At 39.5% G+C, this 22,954-nt stretch overlaps 1 protein-coding gene across 6 annotated transcripts in view; it reads right to left on the reverse strand.

Annotated features, from left to right (window-relative positions):
• The window catches only part of LIN9 (lin-9 DREAM MuvB core complex component), a 40,636-nt gene extending 17,998 nt beyond the window's left edge, over nt 1-22,638 (reverse strand). For 3 of the 6 annotated variants that reach the window (XM_069484625.1, XM_069484624.1, XM_069484623.1), the window contains exons 1-6: nt 22,240-22,638; nt 16,001-16,033; nt 14,460-14,554; nt 12,863-12,967; nt 5,588-5,721; nt 3,372-3,497 (exon numbers count right to left, since the gene is read on the reverse strand). In XM_069484625.1, the coding sequence (XP_069340726.1) occupies nt 3,372-3,497; nt 5,588-5,721; nt 12,863-12,967; nt 14,460-14,554; nt 16,001-16,033; nt 22,240-22,318 (572 nt within the window). In that variant the 5' untranslated portion in view covers nt 22,319-22,638. Of the gene's footprint in view, nt 1-3,371; nt 3,498-5,587; nt 5,722-12,862; nt 12,968-14,459; nt 14,574-16,000; nt 16,034-22,239 lie in introns of all 6 variants that reach the window. The other 3 variants (XM_069484627.1, XM_069484626.1, XM_069484628.1) reach the window with 3 other exon arrangements.
• Nucleotides 22,639-22,954: the final 316 nt, after the last annotated feature.

Consider the following 22,954-nt stretch of genomic DNA (forward strand, 5'->3'; position numbering starts at 1 on the left):
TTTTGAGATATACTAGAGGTATACTGGAGTGCAGGGGCGTCATCATAGCTCACTGCAGCCTCAAACTCCTGGGCTCAAGCATTCTTCCCGTGAGCAGCTGGGATTATAGGCACGTGCCAGTGTGCTCGGCTAATTTTACTGTTTTTTGTAGAGACAGGGTCTCACTATGTTGCTGAGGCTGGTCTCGAACTCCTCGCCTCAAGCAATACTCTCGTCTCAGCCTCCCAAAGTGCTGGATTACAGGCATGAGCTACCGTGCCCGGCCTCAAATTTGTAAATTTTATAGATACTACCAAATTGCCCTCCACAGAGACTATATAAAATTAATCTTTCACCAGCAATATGTGTAAGAGTGACTATTTCACCATATCATTGCTAACCCAACATGTTTTCCCATTATGAGTAAAACTGAACCTTTTGCATGTTTAGAAGAGACATTTCTTTTTCCTTTCCTATGAATTATCTGTCCATAATCATTTTTTATTATGGGTTACTTGACTTTTATTGATTTATAGGCATTATTCCCATATTGGGGAATTAGCTCTCTGTCTGTGATACGAGTTATAGATATTTCTGTCATCGTCTTTGAGCTTTGTGGGCTTTTGGTTTTTGGCCACGCAAAATGTTCTTACTTATTGCACAGTGGCTCATACCTGTAATCCTAACACTGTGGGAGGCCGAGGTGGGAGGATCGCTTGAGCTCAAGAGTTCGAGACCAGCCTGAGCAAGAGTGAGACCCTCATCTCTACTAAAAATAGAAGGAAATTAGCTGGACGACTAAAAATATATAGAAAAAAACTAGCCGGGCATGGTGGCGCATGCTTGTAGTCCCAGCTACTCGGGAGGCTGAGGCAGGAGGATCGCTTGAGCCCAGGAGTTTGAGGTTGCTGTGAGCTAGGCTGACAGCACTCTAGCCCAGGCAACAAAAGTGAGATTCTGTCTCAACAACAACAACAGCATCAACAACAAAAAAAGAAAGGCCTTTTCCAATTCAAGATTAAGCAAAAATTTCCTATGTTTTCCTCTAGAGTTTTATTCTTTCATTTTAAAAATATTTAAATCTTTGATCTTTTTCAAATTTTTCCTGGAATGAGGCATGAGAACAACTTTTTCCCTCTAGATTGCTGCACAGTAGTCTCAATCTCCATTAAGCAAATAATCCATCCTCCCTCCCCATGTACTTGAGAGGCAACCATCGCAACTATTATACTAAAGTCCCACAGATGTCTGTGATTGTATCTGGATTTTCTCTTCTTTTTCATTTATTTTTCCATTCATGCACCACCACACTGTTTAATTATGGTCACCTTATCATCTATTTTAATATCTGATAAATGGAGTCTTTATTACTTTGCTTTTTCAGAATTTTCCTGCTTGATCTCTCCCTTCTTAAATGTGAATTTTAGATTTATCCGGTTTTAAAAAAGGCCTATTGATATTTTTATTGGGACTGATTTTAATGTACAAATTAGCATGTTGAGTTGTCTATTCCAAGGTCAGGTCTGTCATCCCATTTGTTCATATGTACCTTGCACACTTCCTGTTAAGTTCCTTCCTGTAGTTTATCTTTTTTCGTTGTTGTTATTTCTTCTTTTTTATCTTCTAATTGGATATGGTTTCACCAACTGATTTTTACAATTAGGATATTTTTTTATCGTACCAATAATTTATATTATACCTTGACTTCCTCAGGGGGAAAAAAAAACCTACACATTTTTTCTGAAAACAGACTTCAACTATTAATCAACCTTGATGAATTAAAAGACTATAAGATTAAGTAATGTTATCATAAGAGAACAAAGGATAAATTAACCAGAGAAATATAATGACACTCTTAAACAAACTGCAGAATTATAATGAAACAGTAAAATAATGACTAATATCCCATTCTGATGGACAATAATTAGAAATAGTATATAGCTCAATTTGCTAAAACATGGAAAATCACAGCAAAAGCCCCCAAAATGCCCTAATGTAATTACCAAAGACCATAAATGATTAGTATGAAACACACTAACACAGTATAAATGGGGAAAATATTAAAAATATCATCAGCAAGGTCATCTTTTAATACATGAGATAAAATATTAGCAGTTGAATGGAAAGTTCTTGCATTTCATCATCATCTAACAAGATCATTAAAACTAAATTCCATATCTCCTTTGCCCAAGTCACTTTATATTTCTAGATCTTCCTTGAATTTTCCCAGAATGTAAAATGAAGAAGCCTTGCACATGCTTTTATTAAGCAGATGGACATAACGTGAGAACTAATGATCTAATTCTTCTTCTAGTATATTTCCAGATTTCACTCAAAAGTAACATAAGGTTTTCCAATGTGTTACCAGGATAACAATGGAAAAGGAAAAGTCATTTCACATGAAGAGTAATTCTTGAACTGTAACATATTGGATAGATTAATTGATTTCCTATTTTTATGAAAAGTAAAATAGGCCCTTCTGGGAAAGCTCTTAAGGTGATAAAGGTTTTCACAAAAAATAATAACAAGGAACCCAGAACCTTATAGCTTCCTTAAATACTTGTAGTACATCCTTAAATTTTTTTTTGAGACAATCTCACTCTGTTACCCAGGCTAGAAGTGCCGTGGCATCAGCCTAGCTCACAGCAACCTCAAACTCCTGGGCTCAAGCTCAAGCAATCTTCCTGCCTCAGCCTCCCGAGTAGCTGGGACTACAGGCATGCACCACCATACCCGGCTAATTCTTTTTATATATATATATTTTTAGTTGTCCATATAATTTCTTTCTATTTTTAGTAGAGATGGGGGGTCTCACTCTTGCTCAGGATGGTCTCGAACTCCCGACCTTGAGCAATCCTCCCACCTCAGCCTCCCAGAGTGCTAGGATTACAGGCATGAGCCACCGTGCCCGGCCCCCTTAAATATTTTTTGGAACATAGAGGTATATACATAATTTAAAACAATAAAATTATATCCAAAGCCTGTGATTTAAACAAAAATGAAATTGTACATAAGATACATGAGTATAAAATGCACCTACGTTAAACTTGGTTAATAGGATATAGTTAACATATAATCAATTATTCTGAAAGGTTGTATTTTGGAACCAGTCATTTTAAAGATTAAAAAAAACCAATGTATTGTAGTAATGATATTCCTATTTATTGATTTTATCTTTTAATTAATTTATTTTTTTTTAAGAAACAGGGCCTCACTATATTGCCCAGGCTAGAGTGCAGTGGCTACTCACAGGCATGATTATAGTACACTACAGCCTTGAACCCCTGGCCTCAAGCGATGATCCTCCTGTCTTAGCCTCCCGAGCAGATAGATGGGATTACAGGTGCCCACCACTGTGCCTGGATGACTTTAAACAAAAATATTATTTTTACCTCCGCGGTTTTCCCATAAGCCGCCTGATTTTTCCCCATTCTACTCTTGTTAACTTCCTTGTTTTCAAATTAGGGAAAGATTCTTTTAGACATACACAGAAGTCATTATCGCCTTCAAAAAGTGGTCTGTAAGACAGAAATGGTATTTTAATGGTTACATACAATGTGTTATTTTCTTCAAAGACATAAAATTCAAAATATGCATTCCAATTTTCCACATCATCTTAATTATAAAATGTCAAACTTTCACTTCAACCCCACATATATATACAAAATAGGCACAAATTCGAAGTGCTAAAACTAAACTAAATACTTTGCATTTGTGAAACAACTAATGTGTAAAAGTCACTCAGGAAATATTGTCTGTGCTTGTGATTCCAGGAGACACTGAATTGTGTTTCATCTTTTATATAAGTATATCCTGTGGGAGGCTGTACTGGCCCTAACATTGTATCTGGTGAAGATAAACAATGTTAGCTACAAAGTGTCTTGGTTCCCAAGGTAATGCCATCTCCAGGGAGTCCTCTTTGGAATTAAACCAGTCTTAGAACTCTGGAGGACTCTAGAGCATTGGTCCCCAACCTTTTTCACACCAGGGACCAGTTTCATGGAAGACAGTTTTTCCACAGAGCAGGAGGTGGGGGTGGGAGGGGGGGATGGTTTGGGGATGCTTCAAGTGCATTACATTTATTGTGCAGTCAAACCTCTCTGCTAATGACAATCTGTATTTGCAGCCGCTCCCCAGGGCTACAGCGTCACCGCCTCAGCTCCACCTCACATCATCAGGCATTAGATTCTCATAAGGAGCCGCAACCGAGATCCCTCCCATGTGCAGTTTACAGCAGGGTTCATGCTCCTATGAGACTCTAATAGCGCAGCTGATCTGGCAGGAGGCGGAGCTCAGGCAGTGGTGCGTACCATGGGGAGTGGCTGCAAATACAGATGAAGCTTGCTCGTCTGCTGCTCACCTCCTGCTGTACGGCCAGTTCCTAACAGCACACAGACCGGTACCGGTCTGCGGCCTGGGGTGTTGGGGACCACAGCTCTAGAGGGTTAGATCAGTTTTGGGGGCTCCCAGAAGAACTCAGATCACACCAGGACACCCTGAAAGTTCTCTTAAGCCTATGGAAAACCTGTGGACAAAAATAAAACAATTCTATTCATAAGTTTGGGAAACCAGGAACCAGTCTTAGCAATGACACATAAATGCCTTGGGCTCAAATATAAACATCCAGGAGGTTCGCAAGCTTCAGAGTAGGCCACTGGTTTGGAAAACAGAGAAGGGAAGTAAAGATAAATAGCAAAGCAAGCACCAGCGACTGGCAGAGGAGGATGGATTAGAAACCAGAATTTGTCCTCAGGAAATTCTATTGTTCAATAATTAGATTTCAGCCACATCTCTTACTATGTTCTTTCTACTTAAACATTTGTGTGTAAGTGTTTAATCACTATCCCCAAAATAGCAAGACTATCTTCCTAAAAATCTTATTAAGCCATTTTTACCATTAGCAATGGTTTCTCTGCTATTATACTAACTCTTCACATTTCGAGATTCATAGAATAAATCTCATTCACTGCAATAATGGTGCTTTGTTTAAGGTATCTTTACTCCATCGTCTTTGTAAATTATAATATGGAAATTATTCTTTCATTAATTTTTTCACAAAAATGTATAACTTCTTCCCCCAAAGGGGGAAGGAGGGAAGAAAACTGTGAGAAGTAGAAATGGATCAAACTGGAATGAGGAATAAAAAAATGAATTCAGGGCCGGGCGCGGTGGCTCACTCCTGTAATCCTAGCACTCTGGGAGGCCGAGGTGGGCGGATCGTTTGAGCTCAGGAGTTCGAGACCAGCCTGAGCAAGAGCGAGACCCCATCTCTACTAAAAATAGAAAGAAATTATATGGACAGCTAAAAATACATATAGAAAAAATTAGCCGGGCATGGTGGTGCATGCCTGTAGTCCCAGCTACTCGGGAGGCTGAGACAGGAGGATCGCTTGAGCTCAGGAGTTTGAGGTTGCTGTGAGCTAGGCTGACGCCACGGCACTCTAGCCTGGGCAACAGAGTGAGACTCTGTCTCAAAAAAAAAAAAAAAAATGAATTCAGGGAAAAATAAGATCAAAACAGACGTATTAAAAACATTGTAGCTTATGGCATTTGAAAAACTCAAAATTTTGGTTTCAGTAATATTCGTGATATAGGCCACGATACATACTTATCTATATTTGAATAGAACCACTCATATATGCACCATTTATGTGCTTTGGGAAGCTTGAGAAGATTGCGTAATCGAAAACCAATCTTCTGTGACGCTTTCTTATCTGGTGTTGACATTGTTGCTGTAAATTTCTACAAAATAAAAAAAAAAACAGAGATTAATTACAGTCCCATTAAGTAAAAATGAACATTTATAACACTGAATAAATTTGTAAAAAGGTAAATTATGTTTACATACTCAAAAGATTCAACAACATTCAACATGGAATTTTTGTTATAGAATAAAAAACACTCTAATTATTTCTTACGAAGTTAAAAGTTCCAGTTTCATAAAATATTCTGACAAAGAAGGTGAAATATTTGCCCCTCCCCGTGTTTGAACTGCAATACAATTTCAATTTAGGGATGCAGGAAGAAGAGGCTTGTATGAAATATTCCTAGACTTCACAGGCCAGAAAAGACCAGTAAAAAGAGAGCAACAGACAGACAGACAGACACACACACACACACACACACACACAGAAAAGAGAAAGAACATGTGAGCAAGCACTAGGTCCAGAAAGTTTCACCAGTGAATTCTACAAAAAAAAAAAACAAAAAAACTCCAATGCTATTCAAATGTTTCAGATCACTGCAGAAGAAAAAAAGCTTCCCCACTTTTTTTATAAAGCCAGCATAACACAGATAACAAAATCTGCCAAAGTATAATAAAAAAAGACTTTAGAAAATATCACTTACGTGCATGGATTTTAAAAATCTTAAAAAAAAAACACCAAACTTACAGATAAACTCCAACATAGCATCAAAAGAATACAACATAACCCAGTGGAATTCATATCAAGAAAGCAAAGATTGTCCAGTAATAGAAAACTATTATTAATAATATAATTCGCCATTACTAATAAATCAAAACAAGAAAAATTCAAGGATGCTAAAGACATCTGAACACTATCCATTAAAAGAACTCTTAATAGAATAGAAATAGATGAAATAATTGAAAAAACACAACATACCAAAAGTTAAGTGATACAGCTACCATAGTGCTTGGAGGAAAATTTAATTTCTAGACTTCAATTTTAAGTCTAACCTACATTTAAAAAGAAGGAATATTTCAAATAAATTATCTACCCTCTCACCTTAAGAAACTGGAAAAAGAAGAGCAAAGTAAACCCAAAGCAAGTAGAAGGAAAAACTAAGATTAGAACAGAAATAAATAAAACAGAATATAGAAAAATAGAAAAAAAAAAAATCAATGAAACCAGAAGTTTGTTGAAAATATCAACAAAATTAACAAACTTTTAACTACATTGACCAAGAAAATAAAGATAGATGTATACTTTCTTAACCTGATAAAACACATTTCTCCTCACTCCAATCCAAAAATCAGTATCATATTCAATATTCAAATACTAAAAACATTCTCATTAAAGTGAGGAATATGACAAAGATGTCAACTATCACCACTATTTTTTAACATTATTTTGAAAGAACTGGCCACTTAGATAATAAAAACTGGAAAGGAGAAGATAAAACTACCATTATTTACAGGTGATATGACTGTCCTAGAAAATTCAAGAAAATCATCTGTAACCATTAAAAACAATAAGAGAATTTAATAAAGTGGGTAAATACAAAGTTGATAGACAAAAATCTGTATGACAAAATAAATTACCATCTTTTCTATGTAAATAAGAACTGGTTAGACAATAAAATGAAGACATATCCTGTTTATGATAACAAAAATGACAAGAACAAAAAATATTAAATACTTAGAAATATACTTAAGAAATGTACAAAATTGATATGGTAAAAAATTTTGAAGTCTGCTGAGGAATATTAAGGACTTGAATAAGTAGAAATAGAACCAGATCTTAGGTAGTCTCATTATTACATATATGTCATTTCCCATAAATTTATAATATTAGTGCAATCCTAATAAAAATGACAACAGGATATTTTTCCTTGTCAAATTGATTCTAGAATTTATACGGAAACATAAATATGAAAAGAATATTTAGGAAAAAACTAAAAAAAGAACATGTACTAATGTTTTACCAGACATTAAAACAGTATGAAGTCATGTTAAAACAATTTGATACTAGCACATAGAAATATACTAGACATAGAGACAGAAAGCCTCGAAGTAATCCTAAATGAATACAGGAATCTAGCCTTGTGATGAAGGCAGCACTTTAAATCAATGTATAAAAGGTGGATCACCCAATAAATGTTACCAGGACAACCTAGTAGCTCCCTGGAAAAAAAATTAGGTTGCAGTCTTACCTCATCCCTTACTCCAAAATAAATTCCAAATGTACTGAAGAGTTAAACAACAGAACAGTGAAATAAGAAATACAAGAGAATTCTAAAACTATCAATTTTCGACTAGGAAAGGTCTTCCTGAGCATGACAAACTCAAGAAGTCATAAAAAAGGAAAGAAAGTTATATTTGACCCTTAAAAAATTTTAAAGCCTGGCCAGGCATGGTGGCTCACACTTGTAATCCTAGCACTCTGGGAGGTCAAGGTGGGAGGATCGTTTGAGCTCTCGAGTATGAGACTAGCCTGAGCAAGAACAAGACCCCATCTCTACAAAAAAATAGAAAAAATTAGCTGGGCATGGTGGCGTGTGCCTGTAGTTTCAGCTACTGGGGAGGATGAGGCAGGAGGATCGCTTGAGCACGTAAGTTAGAGGTTGCAATGAGCTATAATGACACCACTGCACTCTACTCAGGGCAACCAAGCGAGACTCTCAAAAAAAAAAAAAAAAAAAAAAATTTGTTAAATCCTGCATGTTGAAAAATACAGAAACAAAGTCAAAAGGTAAACTACAAACTCTGAAAAAGAAATTACAACTATGTAAATAGCCAAAGGGTTAATGTTCTTAATATATAAAAAATTATTCTAAACTAGTAAAAAAAATGACCAATGATCCAATAGAAAAATGGGGAAAAGACGTAAACAGTTAACAGCAAAGAAAAGAAATAATTTTTAAACATATGAAAAGTATATTGACCTCACTCATAGATGAAATGCCAACTGTTAGAAGTGAGAAGGCCAGGAACAGTGGCTCATGCCTGTAATTCTAGCCCTTTGGGAGGCCGAGGTGGGAGGATCACTTGAGCCCCAGGAATTGGAGAACAACCTGGGCAACACAGCAAGACCTCATCTCTATAAAAAAAATTATTTTTAAAATACCCTATGAAAATTTTTTTAAAAAAATTACCCAGGCATGGTGGTACATACCTGTAGTCCTAGCTACTTGGGAGGCTAAGCCAGGAGAATCATTTGAGCCCAGGAGTTCGAGGCTGCAGTGAGCTGATTGTACCACTGCACGCCAGCCTGGGTGACAGAGCGAGACCCCACCTCTTCAAAAAACCCAAGTGAGAGGCTGTATCAGATCAGCAAAAATCTGGATGTTTAATGATGTGGAGTTGACAAGCATTTGAAAAATAGAGGCTCCGATATATTGCGGGTAGAAAATATAAACCAGTACAATTTCTTTTAAGAGTATTTAGTACCACTTTAAAAACCTTAAATGTGCATATCCCATAATACAACAATTCCACGTTTTAGGTATCTGTCCTAAAAAAACACTTGTAAATTTATACCAAAAATGCTCAGGATGTTCACTGCAGCATTGTTTGTAAGAGTAAAAACTTAAAAACTATTTAACTGCCCCGAAATAGGAGGATTTATAAATAATGATATTATATAAGATTGAAGATCTCACAACAGGAAAAAGAAGTGAAATACTGAACCCTGTTTGCCTGTCTGTCTCAATCAATCAACATGCCCAGCTCTCCAAGAAGATTTTAGAGTGAAAAAACTAAATTACAGAATGATGCATGGCATAATACTATGAAAACGATATTATAAATGTAATTTTAAAAATATACACAGTTAGGCTGGGCACAGTGGCTCATGCCTGTAATCCCAGCATGTTGGGAGGCTGAGGTAAAAGGATCGCTTAAGGCTAGAAGCTCAAGACCAGCCTGGGCAACGTAGTGAGTCCCTGATTCTACAAAAATATTAAAAAATTAGGTGGCCATGGTGGTATGCACTTGTAGTCCCAGCTACTAGGGAGGCTGAGGTAGGAGGATCACTTGAGCCCAGGAGTTAGAGGCTATAGCAATCTATGATCATGCCACTGCACTCCAGCCTGGGTGACAGAGCAAGACCCTATGTCTAACAGTAACAACAAAATATATGTATATTTAGAAAAAGGAAAAAACTATATATATTAAAAAATATATTTTCTAAGAATACATAAAGTTTTAAAAGTGTATCTATAAGGTCTTAAGAGGATAATCAAGCCACAGTGATTAGAGCTGGATGAGGGAAATAGATTAGCATGGTGAGTTAAGGTCAAAATTAACTTTTTATTATAGAAAAATTATAGATTTACAGAACAGTTGCAAAGACAGTACAGAGTCCCATAAGCCCTCCACCTAGCTGTCCTTAATGTCAACATCTTACATAACTACGGTATATTTGTCAAAATTGATACAATGCTATCTGCTAAACCACAGACTTTATTTGGATTTCGCCAGTGTTTTCACTAATGTCCTTTTTCTGTTCCAGAATCCAATTCAGGATACCACACTGTATTTAGAAAATTAACTTTCTAATGTAAAAAAAGAAAAATTGTGTAAGTGACGAGGAGATGTTTGGCATGAATAACGAAATTACTGTAAAATACTCTTGCCATAAAAACCGCTATGTTTCTTCCTATTGAGTTAATGATCCAGATTTTTAAATAGGGTATTGGTGGCTCAATGAATATAAAACTATATTAAAGACCCCTCTGTTGGGAAAATATATTTAAATTGTTCGTGAAAATATAAATTATTACAATTTTTATGAATAGATTGACAGCATCTTCCAAATTTTAGATATAAATACTCTCATTGTGGCAATTACACTTCTAAGGACTTATTCACCAAATGGAAAATGGGGAGTGACTACTACTGGGTACCAGGTTTCTCACTGGGGTGATAAAAATGTTCTAAGATTGACTGTGGTGATGGTTGCATAACTCTGTGCATTATTAAAAACCATTAAATTTGTATACTTTAAATTGATGAATTATATATGTGAATTATATCTCAATAAAGCTCTTTTTTTTTTTTAAAAGTAGGATTCTGGATACGGGCTGCCTGTTTTATTAGCCTTTACTTCCTAGCTTTTTGATCTTGAGCAAGATACTTAACTTCTCTGTGTCTGTCTTCTCATCTGCAAAATGGAGAATAATAAACATTAACCTATCTCATAGGGGTTGTTGAAGATTAAAATCAAAGTAATACATATGAAGTGCTTGTGAGTACATACTAAGTACTCAATAAAAGTTAGTTTTCATAATTTTTCAGCTCTAGGGGGTATTCTTTAAATATGCATGGACAAAATGCAACAGATTTAGAGGATGTAACTAGAAAGGTAAGGGAACAAGCCACGTTACGGAAACGAAGACTGAAAGAACCAGGGATGTTAACACTAGTAAAGGGAAAACTCAGAGGACACAAAAACTTTTCACATATTTGAAGAAGTCTCACATCATGTGTGTCCTATGTTATCTTTGCTCTGCATTGCTCAGAATTGCTCCACATTACTAGAAAGGACTTTGTAAAACAGCCCTGAAGGCATGATGTGCCTAGGAAGAAAGGCAGCCAGCAGAGGTGGGACAGGACGGTTTCACAGTCACAAAGACCAGTTTTCTGTCTGTAAGTCACCCAGATTATCCTGGCAACACAGTTCTTCCAAAGTCAAGCTAATGAATTGTTATTTAACTATTTCTTGTATTCATTCAATCCTGTATCCAACACATAAACGAGCCAAGAAATACACATTACATTTTAGTTTCAATAAGATCAAATTTTTAATTACATTTTAGAGGCTTACATGTGGTTATACTTGACAACTTTTTCTTTCTTTTTTTTTTTTTTTTTGAGACATTTGAGACAGGATTTCGCTCTGTCATCCTGGGTAGAGTGCAGTGGCATCATCATAGCTCACTGCAACCTCAAACTCTTGGGCTTAAGTGGTCCTCCTGCCTCAGCCTCCCAAGTAGCTGGGAATACAGGCTCGAGCCACCATACCTGGCTAATTTTTCTACTTTTTGTAGAGATGGGGTCTCACTCTTGCTCAGGCTGGTCTTGAACACCTGGCCTCAAGTGATCCTTCCGCCTACGGCTCTTGACAACTTTTTAAAAAAAAGCTTGGCCAAGCATGGTGGCTCACGTCTGTAATCCCAGCACTCTAGCAGGCTGAGGTAGAAGGATCACTTGAGCCCAGGAGTTAAAGACCAGCCTGGGCAAAATAGTGAGACCCCCATCTCTACAAAAAGAAAAAAAATTAGCTGTGACTAGTGGCATGTGCCTGTAGTCCTCGCTAGTTGGGAGGCTGAGGCAGGAGGATGACTTGAGCCCAGGAGTTGGGGGCTACAGTGAGCTGTGATCACTCCACTGCACTCAAGCCTGGGAGACAAAGCAAGACCTTGTCTCAAAAAATAACAAAATAAAAAGTTCAAGATACATTTTTGTTCATTCTACAGAACATGAACGCATTTTACTGTTTGACATTATCATCAGGTATGTAAGAACTTTTTTTCTGGTAGGGCATATTGCTGTCCTGCTTTTCTTTGATGCCAAATCTTTGCTTGACGAAATCACCTCTACTATGATCCACTAGATTGGAAACTCTTGTTTTATAACACTTTTGGAAAATAATGAAAGGGAAGTAGGCAATGACTATACCAGAAGTTATAAATTTGATACAAGAAAAATTACATTATTTTTAAAGTTAATAATTCCTTATCCAATTTTTATTCCTTTGATTCTTACATGTCCCCTGTGATTTAAAAAAAAAAAAGATGCCAAAAATACAAACAGGAGATATGATTTTATGCTATATATTTTCCTCTTTTGGATAAAGGAAGTCTTCGACATACTTTCCTCAGTGATAAAGTAAAATATTTTTTCCTGTCTTATTTCCATGCATAACTCCAAACTATGTGCTTAACGTCCACCACCTCTCTCCATGCGTAAAAGAAAACTGTGCATTTGTAGGACTGACAACTGGCTTTCTACTCTAGTTTAAAGCTGATCGACAAAACAATGACATGTTTTAGGTAACTAACACAGAAGCAGAGTGGCAGTACTGATTTAAAGAAAAGAACTTGTTACTCAAAATGTAACAGAATAAATACCATAAACTTTATTATGTTGGAAAACTACTTACTTCCTTTCACATAAAATAAAATTTTAGCACATACATACCTGTGGAACCATTGCAACCCTTTGGTTTCTCTTAGGTGACCTTGTATTTATTTGTCTATCATCTTCATCAGAAAAGAGTCGACTTCGTTTTGAATTTCTGAAAGGCTATGACAGAAATTTTTTATTTAATGAAAAAGCTGAACGCTTCCCATTTTTGTTCCAAAATACAATTGTATACTTGGAAAACAGGGCTAACTCTGGATTGTTAACATCAGCAGTATGGAAGGATGAAGTATGTGTAACACAAAGTACACAAAGCCAGATATAAGTAATCTTAGATTTAGAAAGCAGTAGGATATATTTATGCAATTTGCTTACAAATGAAACATCTAGCTGATGACTAAAACTAGAACCCAAGTCTCCTTAGTACACTGGCAGCCTTGGATGCTGCAGACAGGAAAATAAATTCCAGAAATTCCAATTCAAATTATATTGGCACCTGGGTTAATATCAGTTGGGTGTGTGACACAGGGCTGGGCCAGGCCAAAGATACTATATCACTCGAGAAGAGTAAGCCTAAATATATATAATATTATCCTAGATCTGCTGTCAAAAAATGTCATTTATGAATTTCCATTTGTAAATAAAAATAACAAGATCCACATGATAGATCCTCAATAATTACCTGGAGAACTAAAAAAAATTTTTTAAAGGCCAAAAGTACGCCATACACTTAAGGGTCTGTAATATGAAAAATTGTGCAGTCCACCCTATATTCAGAGGTTTCATTAACAGAAACAACAGAAATAATATCCCAGTAAGACCCACATCCTTTTTCGAAGCCTTCTCCCACCACTCAAGACAGACCTGCACACCTATCTGCAAAGCAGACGGGTGAGGAGGGCTAACACCGTACGGGTAGCATCCAGTTGGATCCACGGACCCTTAAGATAAAACCCACTCGAAGTCTCAGGACTCTATATCCCTGAGAGGAAGTCCCTTCTACTCTACCTGCCTTCCCCGACCACAGGCAGAGAGGAGGAAGGGCCTGTAGGTGACGGGAAGTCCCTCACGTAGTGGGGCCAGCTGGCCAGGCTACGGTCACTGCTGCTGTCTGTCCCAGCTCTGGGCTTGTTTCGTGACTGACCCCTAGAACTTCCTGGCAGAGCAGGGGAGAAACAGAGTTCCTAAAATTGCTAGTCACGCCAATTATATGCTCATCTCTGCTTTCCACCTCCAAAGGCAATTACCCTTGACCTACACAAGGATTTTTTTTTTTTTTTTTTTAGCTATACAAGAATTTAATACCTCACCACTTACTTACAAATCTTTCTGCAGGAACCAGAGCCATGTAAATTTTTTACGTAACTAATAAAAGTATGATTTGGGGTTGTTGCAGTGTTTTTGGTTTTGTTTTTCCTATTTAAACAAACTACAATTATTTAACAAACACTTAATGACAAACGGATTATCACTGGCTACAGATAATTTACCTAAACAAGATCAAATAGTGCTCAATGACACTTAAAGATTTAAACGCTTGAGGTTGAGGGAAAAAACTTGTAAATTTTTTTTACTGCGGTATAAGAACCTAAACATGCCAATAATACAATTTAGCTGCAATTATTCTAAAATGTAAGAAAAGCTCATTCCTTACCATTTCCACAGCAGGGCCTGTATTCCTGCCTTTCCAAACAGGCGTTTTCTGTAAAGAACTGTACTTTTCATTCCATGTGTTAGATAAGCTTCCCTCTGTAATGAATAATTAATACTAATGAAATTTAGGTTTAGTGCAAAGGATTTCATTCTATGAACACTGCCTTTTTAATAACAGCAATATATGTGAAATATTTACCAACATGGAAAAAAATATACTGACCATAATTAGTTTATTATAAATGAAAAATCTCTTCTGTATTTTTCTGTCAAATTCTATAAATAATTTGATAAAGCAATACATCTTGAAAGTATTAAATTTCCATACTAAAACATATAGCTTCTTTTTTCTCTTTCTTTTGGCTTTTAATAATGTCTCCACTCTAATTTGCCAAAAACTACCTGATTGAAAGCAGGGCAATGGAAAAATGGAAAAAGCCCCTTCTAACCTTGAGTTCTGAGCATATTTCCAAATGTTTTTTGCTTCAATATGTGAAGCCCTTGACATATGAAAATGAAATTAGTGTGGTGTTTCTGTTTTTCTTACTTGAAAGAAATGTCTTCAGAGTTCTGCACAACCAGGAAAAATCCAATCAAGTAACTGATTAGATATATTATGAAAATAAAGAGGAGTTTAATTTTTTTATAAAGGATATATTTATACATACAGAGAGAGATAGAAAACCAGGATGAATCCATACAAGATGGTTATTTTTATTTTCTTCTAGTTGCTCATCAGCATTTTCTAATTTTTTCTATAAGAAATTTACATTACTTGTATAATTTTTTTAAAAAAAAGAAATGAGAGAAAAACAATGGAGAAAAACATTGATGGAATACATTTTAAGAGGCACAAAAGAAAAGAGGTGGGATGGAATTGATCCTGCTAGGCAAAGAAATCGGGGGCATTCTAGAAGATAAGTGGTCTCCTCGAGTCAGAAGGATTTAATCTGGTAACTCACCAATTCAAAGCACAACACAGTAGCTTTAAAGACTAAAAGTACTACAGAAACTTCAAGAATATTTAGCTTGGTTCCAGATTTATTTACCCAGGAGAATCTTAATCAAGCTGTAAAATTTTAAATAGACCATATTAAAAGACTAGCCTAATGTACCTACCAAAAGAAACAGCAAAACCAAGGAACATGTCTAACTTTTTCTCAGAAAGAGAAAAGTACTATCATTCTTTTATTTCAAGGAACTTGCATTATAACTTAGAAGGCAAAATTCTTAAAAATAAACTATTAAGCAAATATATAGCTCAGTGCCGTTTAATAAATGCTTTAAATCTAAATAAGATATTTCTGGAATGTTTAGTTAGAAAGTTCTTAATAATTTTAGGGAAAAGATTTTCTTACTTTCTAACAATTGAGAATCAATTCTCCTATAAAAGCATTATGAATTTAAGGTTATCGGTGAAAACTAATACTTAAAAGCTACGATGAATCGTAACTTAGAAGGAAAAGGAAAACACTATACCCAAATTAATTTAATGAATTAAATTTCAAGCTACGGTACACATAAAACTGCTATAATTCTTACCTTTTAAACTGACAAGGGCTTTTGCTGAAGAGCCTGCAATTAAAAATAAAACAGATCAATAATTATTTCATAATCAAAGTGAGAAAAAAAACTTGGTTTGGAAGTAAAAATGATCCCTTTAGTTTTAGCAATGTTGAGTTTCAAGTGACGGTGGGTGCGATTAGAAATAACTATTAATAGCAGATAATTTGAGCTAGAGACCAGAACTCAGACAGGGTAAGGAAGAACTGAAGAAAAACACATGGGAGTCTTGTTGAAGTTTTAAGAAGTGGAGGCCATTCCAGTAGAGGAAAACGAAGAAAGAGAGAAAAGAGGAAGAATAGAGACAGAAGTAATTTTGGATCCACCAGAAGTGCTCCGGTGCTGGAGGGACAGAGAAAGGGAACTGAGGTTTATTGAGGCAAAGATTAGAAGTGGTAACGTAGTGGAGAAAACAGACAATGGGAATGATCCAGGGACTGTCAGAGCAGCAGTAAGTCCCTTGAAAGTCTAGAATGCAAGGATGTGCGCCACTTAACAGATGCAAGCTGGAAAAGGACGTTCAGAACAGCCAAGGGGGGCCAGCATAAAGTTGGAGGGGTCCACGGGATAAAACTTTAGTGTATATTAGAATAACCAGGAAGCTCCTCATACAGGCAGAACCTGTTCTACTAATAAATAATAACTTAAGGGATTCTGTTGCAGGTAACACACTTTGAGACACACTGGGCTACATACAGGTCCTGGTGTGAATAAAGGACAGCATCTATGGGTCAGGGAAGCAGGAGAATCAATAGGGAAAGAAGTTTTCTGAGAGAGGGAGAGCACTAAATTTAAAATCTCAGAATTGGGTGTATTGCAAAGAAGTCCAAGTCATTTGAAAAATAATAATTAAGGATGATCTCAGGAGATGAAGTAAAAAAAAAAAAAAAAAACATGAACCAGGTACAAAAATTAGAGAAGACAGATTAATCCTCCTTGGTGTTTAGTAAAAGCAGCAATGACTGACAACTTATATAAATGGAAAACAGACTATAAAGGAGAAGCAACAGAAAAAGTATGGCAGTTGTGGCTATGGAACATTTCATCTCAAATCCTTAAACCATATGCATCTCAGATCCCCTAAACCTCAACTGACGTTTCCTCCACAGGTCAGTAAGACAGGCCTGCTAGCATTAAGGCCACTCTAGTTTGCCCGCTACTTTCTTGCCTAGATGTGGAGAATGGTTAACAACACAGGAGAGCAGAGTCTGTAGGGTGAACTGAAGCTTAATGACCAAAGGCAGGAGAGTCATGGGGGAGGGGGAAGAATGGCAAAAAATCTTCCTAAAATGCCTCAAACAATACAACACAACAAGCAGTAACAGCAGACAATGCACACATCCATACACAGCTCATTTGAGAAAACGTAGTAATCTAATCCCTCATTCAGTGACCACCACAGAGCACCAGCTGCACGCCAGCCCCTGCTCCAGGCAATGGGGACGCAACAGCAGCAAAACAGCCAAGGTCCCTGTTCTTACGGAATTTACATTCCAGTGAAGGGAGACAAACAAATACACATGTCAGGTGATGATAAGCACTATGGGAAAAAAATAAAGCAGGATAACAGGAATAGGCAGGGTGGGGGTGGGGGAAAGGAGGACTATTCGTAGTGAGGTGCTCACGACTAGGTGCTGTGAAAGGTGATACTGAGTAGAGATCTGAAGGAAAAGGGATAAGCCACACGGTACCCACTCCTGTTCCATGAAGGCAGGGACCGTATCTTGGGGATTCTGACCTACCACCTTTAACCTTTTTTCCTTTTTTGGGAGGCAGTATAGCATGGTCGTTAAGAGAACTTGTTCTAGGTTGAAACTAGCTATGTCTGAATCTTGGCTCGGCCACTTTCCTGAGTGTTACCTTAAGCAAGTTATTTAATCTCTCTGTGCTGTTGCTTCTTCATTTGTAAAATGAGGATTAAATTAGTTAATATACGTAAAAGTGCTTAGAACAACGCACATAATACATGGCTAATTCTGATATGGTGCTTACTGTATTATTTTGAGCAGTCAAAAAAACTATTAAGAAAATGAATCTTACAGGCAGGTGAATCTGATTAAGTTAGAATCTTGCTCTAACCAGGTATGTTCATTCATCCATTCAACAAGTATTTACTGAATGCCTGCCATAAGCACTATTTTAGGGGCTAGGTTTACCCCCAGGAACAAGACAATTCTAGTAGAAAGAGATATATAACAGGTTGGGTGCGAAAGCTCACGCCTGTAATCCTAGCACTCTGGGAGGCTGAGGCGGGAGGACTGCTTGAGGTCAGGATTTGGAAACCAGGCTGAGCAAGAGCCAGACCCCTGTCTCCACCCAAAATAGAAAATATTAGTTGGGTGTGGTGGCACACGCCTATAGTCCCAGCTAGGTGAAGGACTGAGGCAGGAGGATCGCTTTAGCCCAGGAGTATAAGGTTGCAGTGAGCTATCATGACACCATTGCACCCTACCCATGGCGACAGAGCAATACTCTGTCTCAAAAGTAAAAAATTAAAAAAAGAGACATTTAATAAACAAGTACATAAAATAATAATTATACCTCGTGGTAATTGCTATAAAGGAAATAAATAGGGCGATATCACTTAGGGAAGGCATCTTTGAGGAGGTAACATCTGAAAAGAATTAGTTCTGAGAAAGCAGGAAATCAAAGCAATGAATCTGGGCAGAAGAAACAGCAGGTTAAAAAGTCCTGAGAAATTATTAATAGTTCAGCATCATCAAGGAGTGGGAGCATTGTGCTTGGGGAGTAGCCAGCAAGGGAAGAGAGGTACGAAAAAAGGTCAGAGAGGTAAGCCAGGTGTCATACATGGAACTGGGAATGCAACCATGAAGAAAAACAGGGTACGTGCCCTGGTGGGGCTACTCACCACACAATCACACAAACAAATGTAAAACTGCAACTCTGACAGCTGCCACTAAGAAGTTACAAAGTGGTATGAAAAGATTTAAAGAAGACATAGTCTAGGCAGGGAAGATGCAACATAGCTCTCTGATGAAGTGTAAAATGGGACATAAAAGATAAGCAGAAGTTCATTGGAAGTGAATGGAAGAAAGAGAATTCCAGGTAGAGAGAACAGCATGTGCAAAGGCCGTGCAGAAAAGAGAGCCTGGTGAGTACGGGAAATGAAAACAGTCCAATTTAACCCAAAGGGATAGAATGAGAGCAAGAATGGTAAAAAAAATTAACCTGGAGAGGTGGGAAGCAGCCAGACCACAAAGCGTCTTGTAGCTACTGAAGGGTTTGGTTTTGTTTCTTACAGAGTCTCGCTCTGTCCACCCAGGCTAGAGTACAGTGGCGCTCGTAGCGCACTGCAACCTCGAACTCTCAGGTTCAATGATCCTCCCACCTTAGCCTTCTGAGTAACTAGGACTAGAAGTGGGTGCCACCACACCCAGCTAATTAAAAAAAAATTTTTTAGAGATGGGGGAGGGGTCTCACTATGTTGCCCAGGCTGGTCTCCAACTCTTGGCCTCAAGTGATCCTCCCACCTCAATGTCTCAGGTAGCTCAGATTATAGTATGAGAGCATGCTAACGGGTTTTAAATAGGAAGATGACATACGTACATTTTGAAAGGATCCCTCTGGCTGTGTGCATGTGAGGAGGGGGCTGGATTAATGGGAGGCTGCAGGGATTAGTGTAGAGAAGAGATGGCGACAGTTTGGCCTGGGGTAATGGTAAGAAGTAGGTAGAATTAATAGACATTTAGAAGGTAAAAGTTACAAAGACTTAGCAAAGGCTTAAATATGGGATGTGAAAGACAGGGACATGCCAAAGATAATCTCTAGGTTTCTTCCCTGCCAGCTGCACGCACAGTGGAACCATTCATTAAGACAGGAACCACTGGACGTATCTCTGTTCTGGGGTGGAATTATGAGGTAGATTTTGAACCTGTGAAGCTTGAGGGGCCTCGGAAGCATCTAAAAGGAGATGTGAAATATGCAAGAGGTATCGAGGAAACACCTGAGTTCAAGATGGCATCATTTTCCTCATACATAAAATCGAGTACTTACATCAATTGAAACGAGGATTAAATGAACAAATAGTTGTAATATGCTTTGCACAGCATCTGGTTCCCAGTAAGTACTCAAAAAATGGTAGCTTCTTTATTATTGATAATATTGTACTGGCTATTGGCTAATATATTAGCTAGCCTCCTTGACTAAACGTTACCAAAAAACATATTACTATTTCCAGTATCAGACTGAAATCACTATTCCTTTTCAAGACCCTACTCCAGTTTCATTAATAATGCCTGTATTACTCTACATTCAATTCCATAAAATCAACTATTTATGTCCCTGATGTAACAAACCAGGTAAGAAAATGAATGCCTGGTTTCAACAAAACTGAAGTCTAGCTAAACAAAACACACACCCCACAAACACACACACACCAATGTACCAGAGATGTCACAGAGTAAAGTAAATGATTCAGTTATATAGTTTGAGAATATGGCTGGAATTTGAACCCTAGTATAAATCCCAAGGCCCTGCAAAGAACCAAAGAACCACAGTAAGTTCTCAATAAATGTTTGATAATGAAGCAAATATTCCTAATGACAGTAATAAGAAAGCCACTTAAAATACCTCTCATTTCAACAGAATAACCACAGTAACCAAAATAATAGCTCTAGTAATTTGTGACTTCTAAAAGGTGATAAGACATCTTTATGACAAAGATAGCAAGGATAAGAAAAACTTTTTTAGATGACAAGCAGGCCCACCATTATTTGGGATCTCCCTAAATCACAATCAACTATATTCTACAAACAAGAAACAATGAAACTCATGGATGGGCTATAGCTGGGCCCTGACCAATACAGTAGCCACTAGCTACATGTGACTATCTACATTTGAATTTATTAAAATTAAATGAAATTAAAGATTTCAGTTCCTCAGTCACTCTAGCCACATTTGAAGTGTTCCATAGCCACATATGGCTTGTGACCACCCTACTGGACGTCACCAAAGAGAACATTTCCATCACTGGGAAAGTTCTTTTGGGACTTAGTGCTGGCCTACATCAAATTTACAAGAAAACCTTAATACAACTTTTCACCAGCTTAGCAACTTGAACTTTTATTTTACTTTGACCTCATGAAGAAGACAGACCTGGCAGTATCTTTATCTCTCATTTTTCAAAGTCTATTTGCTTTGTGCACGGATTTAACAGTGATTGAGCCTTTTGTTTTCGTTACACTAAAACTCTCACAAATGATATGTATACATACACTGAATAGTGAATGTGCACTCAGCATCTTTTTGCAATTAACTAAAATAAAATATCTGCCGTTTTATGTAATTTATGCAATACTCTAAATTACAAAATTAAGTTCCATTGTCCTCAAACTACGGAACTGGTGCTTTTACTTACTCAACCCAAGTGAGCATACATGTCTGAGACGTCAGGGCGAGCAAACATGGGCAAGGGAGGCAACGCGCAGGAGGGGTCAGGCAGACTACCGTACATGTGCTGGGCTGGTCACATCCATGTGCAGAGGGACCCCGGTGATTCTTGCGACACAGACATTCAGAGGGAAGTCCGTGGGATGGGGGCTACCTGAACGCTGCGTACCCAGTCCGCATGACCTCCGGGAAGGTCCGCTGCCACCTGTGGTGCCAGGGGAAGGGGCCAATGCTCTGACACGGAAACACTTCCAGGGGTGGACACACCGGTTGGGGGTGGGGGGAGACACGGAAGATCACAAGCGCCCGTAGAGACAGGAGCCGTGACAGGACGAGATCAGAGGCGGGGGCAAGCAGAAGGGGCTGTGACCACCCGGTGCCCAGCCCGAGCCCTCCCCCGGCCCCGGGACAGGCGAGTTACATAACCCCGGCGGGCGGCTCTCGGCGCCGGGAGAGCGGTGCAGGCGGCGGAGGCAGCCCCCGCGTCCGGGGGCCGCTCTTCCCCCACCTCGGCCGGGGGCCGGAGTCGGGCCGGGGGCGCAGCCACCGCCCGCGCCCGGCACCGGCTGGACTCCCGGGCTTTCGGTTTCCGGCCCTGGCGCTCACACCACCCCAGAAACCAACACACAGGCACCATAACAAAGGCGGCGACGCGGCGGCAGCACCGGAGTGGGAGGACTCGGGGACCACGGTGGGGCTGGCAGTCAGCCCACCTGCCCGGCAGACGGCACGGCCGCCCGTCCCGGCCGGGGCAGCGGCGGGGCAGGCGGCGGGCGGGCCGAGGGGGGGTGCTTTGAGGTGCTACTCACTCTCGTCAGGCAACTGGTCGAGCTCCGCCATCTTGAACGAGCCGCGCCGCTTTTTCAAAGGCTGCCCGCCGCGGTGCATTGTGGGGCGGAGACTGTCTTTGCGAGGGAGGTTCGAATGCGGAGCTCGCCGCCCGCGGCGCCGCGCCGCGCTGCTCCCGCCGCCGCCGGCCGACGCGGGCCGGCTCCGCCCGCGCGGGCCCCGGGAGGCGGTGCGGCCGCGCGGGGCCGCGCCTCGCCCCTCCGCCTCGGCCCCCGGCCGGGCCGGGCCGGAGGGAGGGCGGAGGGCGGAGGGAGGCCGCGCCGAGAGGCCCGGCGCTGGAGCGCGGGGGGGGCGCCCCGGCTCCCGAGTCCCGCCCGGGCTGCGCTCCCGGCGCGCGTTTCGCGGCTCGCGCTGCAGCTGCGGGCACTGCAGGCTGTTCGTTCCAAGTGGGGACAGGCAGGGAGGCCCCGGAGGGAGGAAGAAGCCCTCGGTGCTTGGTCGCGTTACCGGAGGGGACTCTACGCGGAGTGAAATATCCATGGTTCCCCAAAACCACGTTTCCCGTACGCCTCCATCCCCGCTCCTCTCCCGAGAGCTCAGGCCGCAGCTGCCCCACTGCGAGCCGGTCCGGGACTCGGGGTCCCAGCGGCCCCCCGCGAGCCGGGGACACCTCTCCCTCCGAGTGTTGGACCCTAGGCTGCGTGCAGCCCGGAAGCGAGACCTTGAGAGGTCACG

This window comes from Eulemur rufifrons, chromosome 11 (genome assembly GCF_041146395.1).
Source record: "Eulemur rufifrons isolate Redbay chromosome 11, OSU_ERuf_1, whole genome shotgun sequence".
NCBI classification, from domain to species: Eukaryota; Metazoa; Chordata; class Mammalia; order Primates; family Lemuridae; genus Eulemur; species Eulemur rufifrons.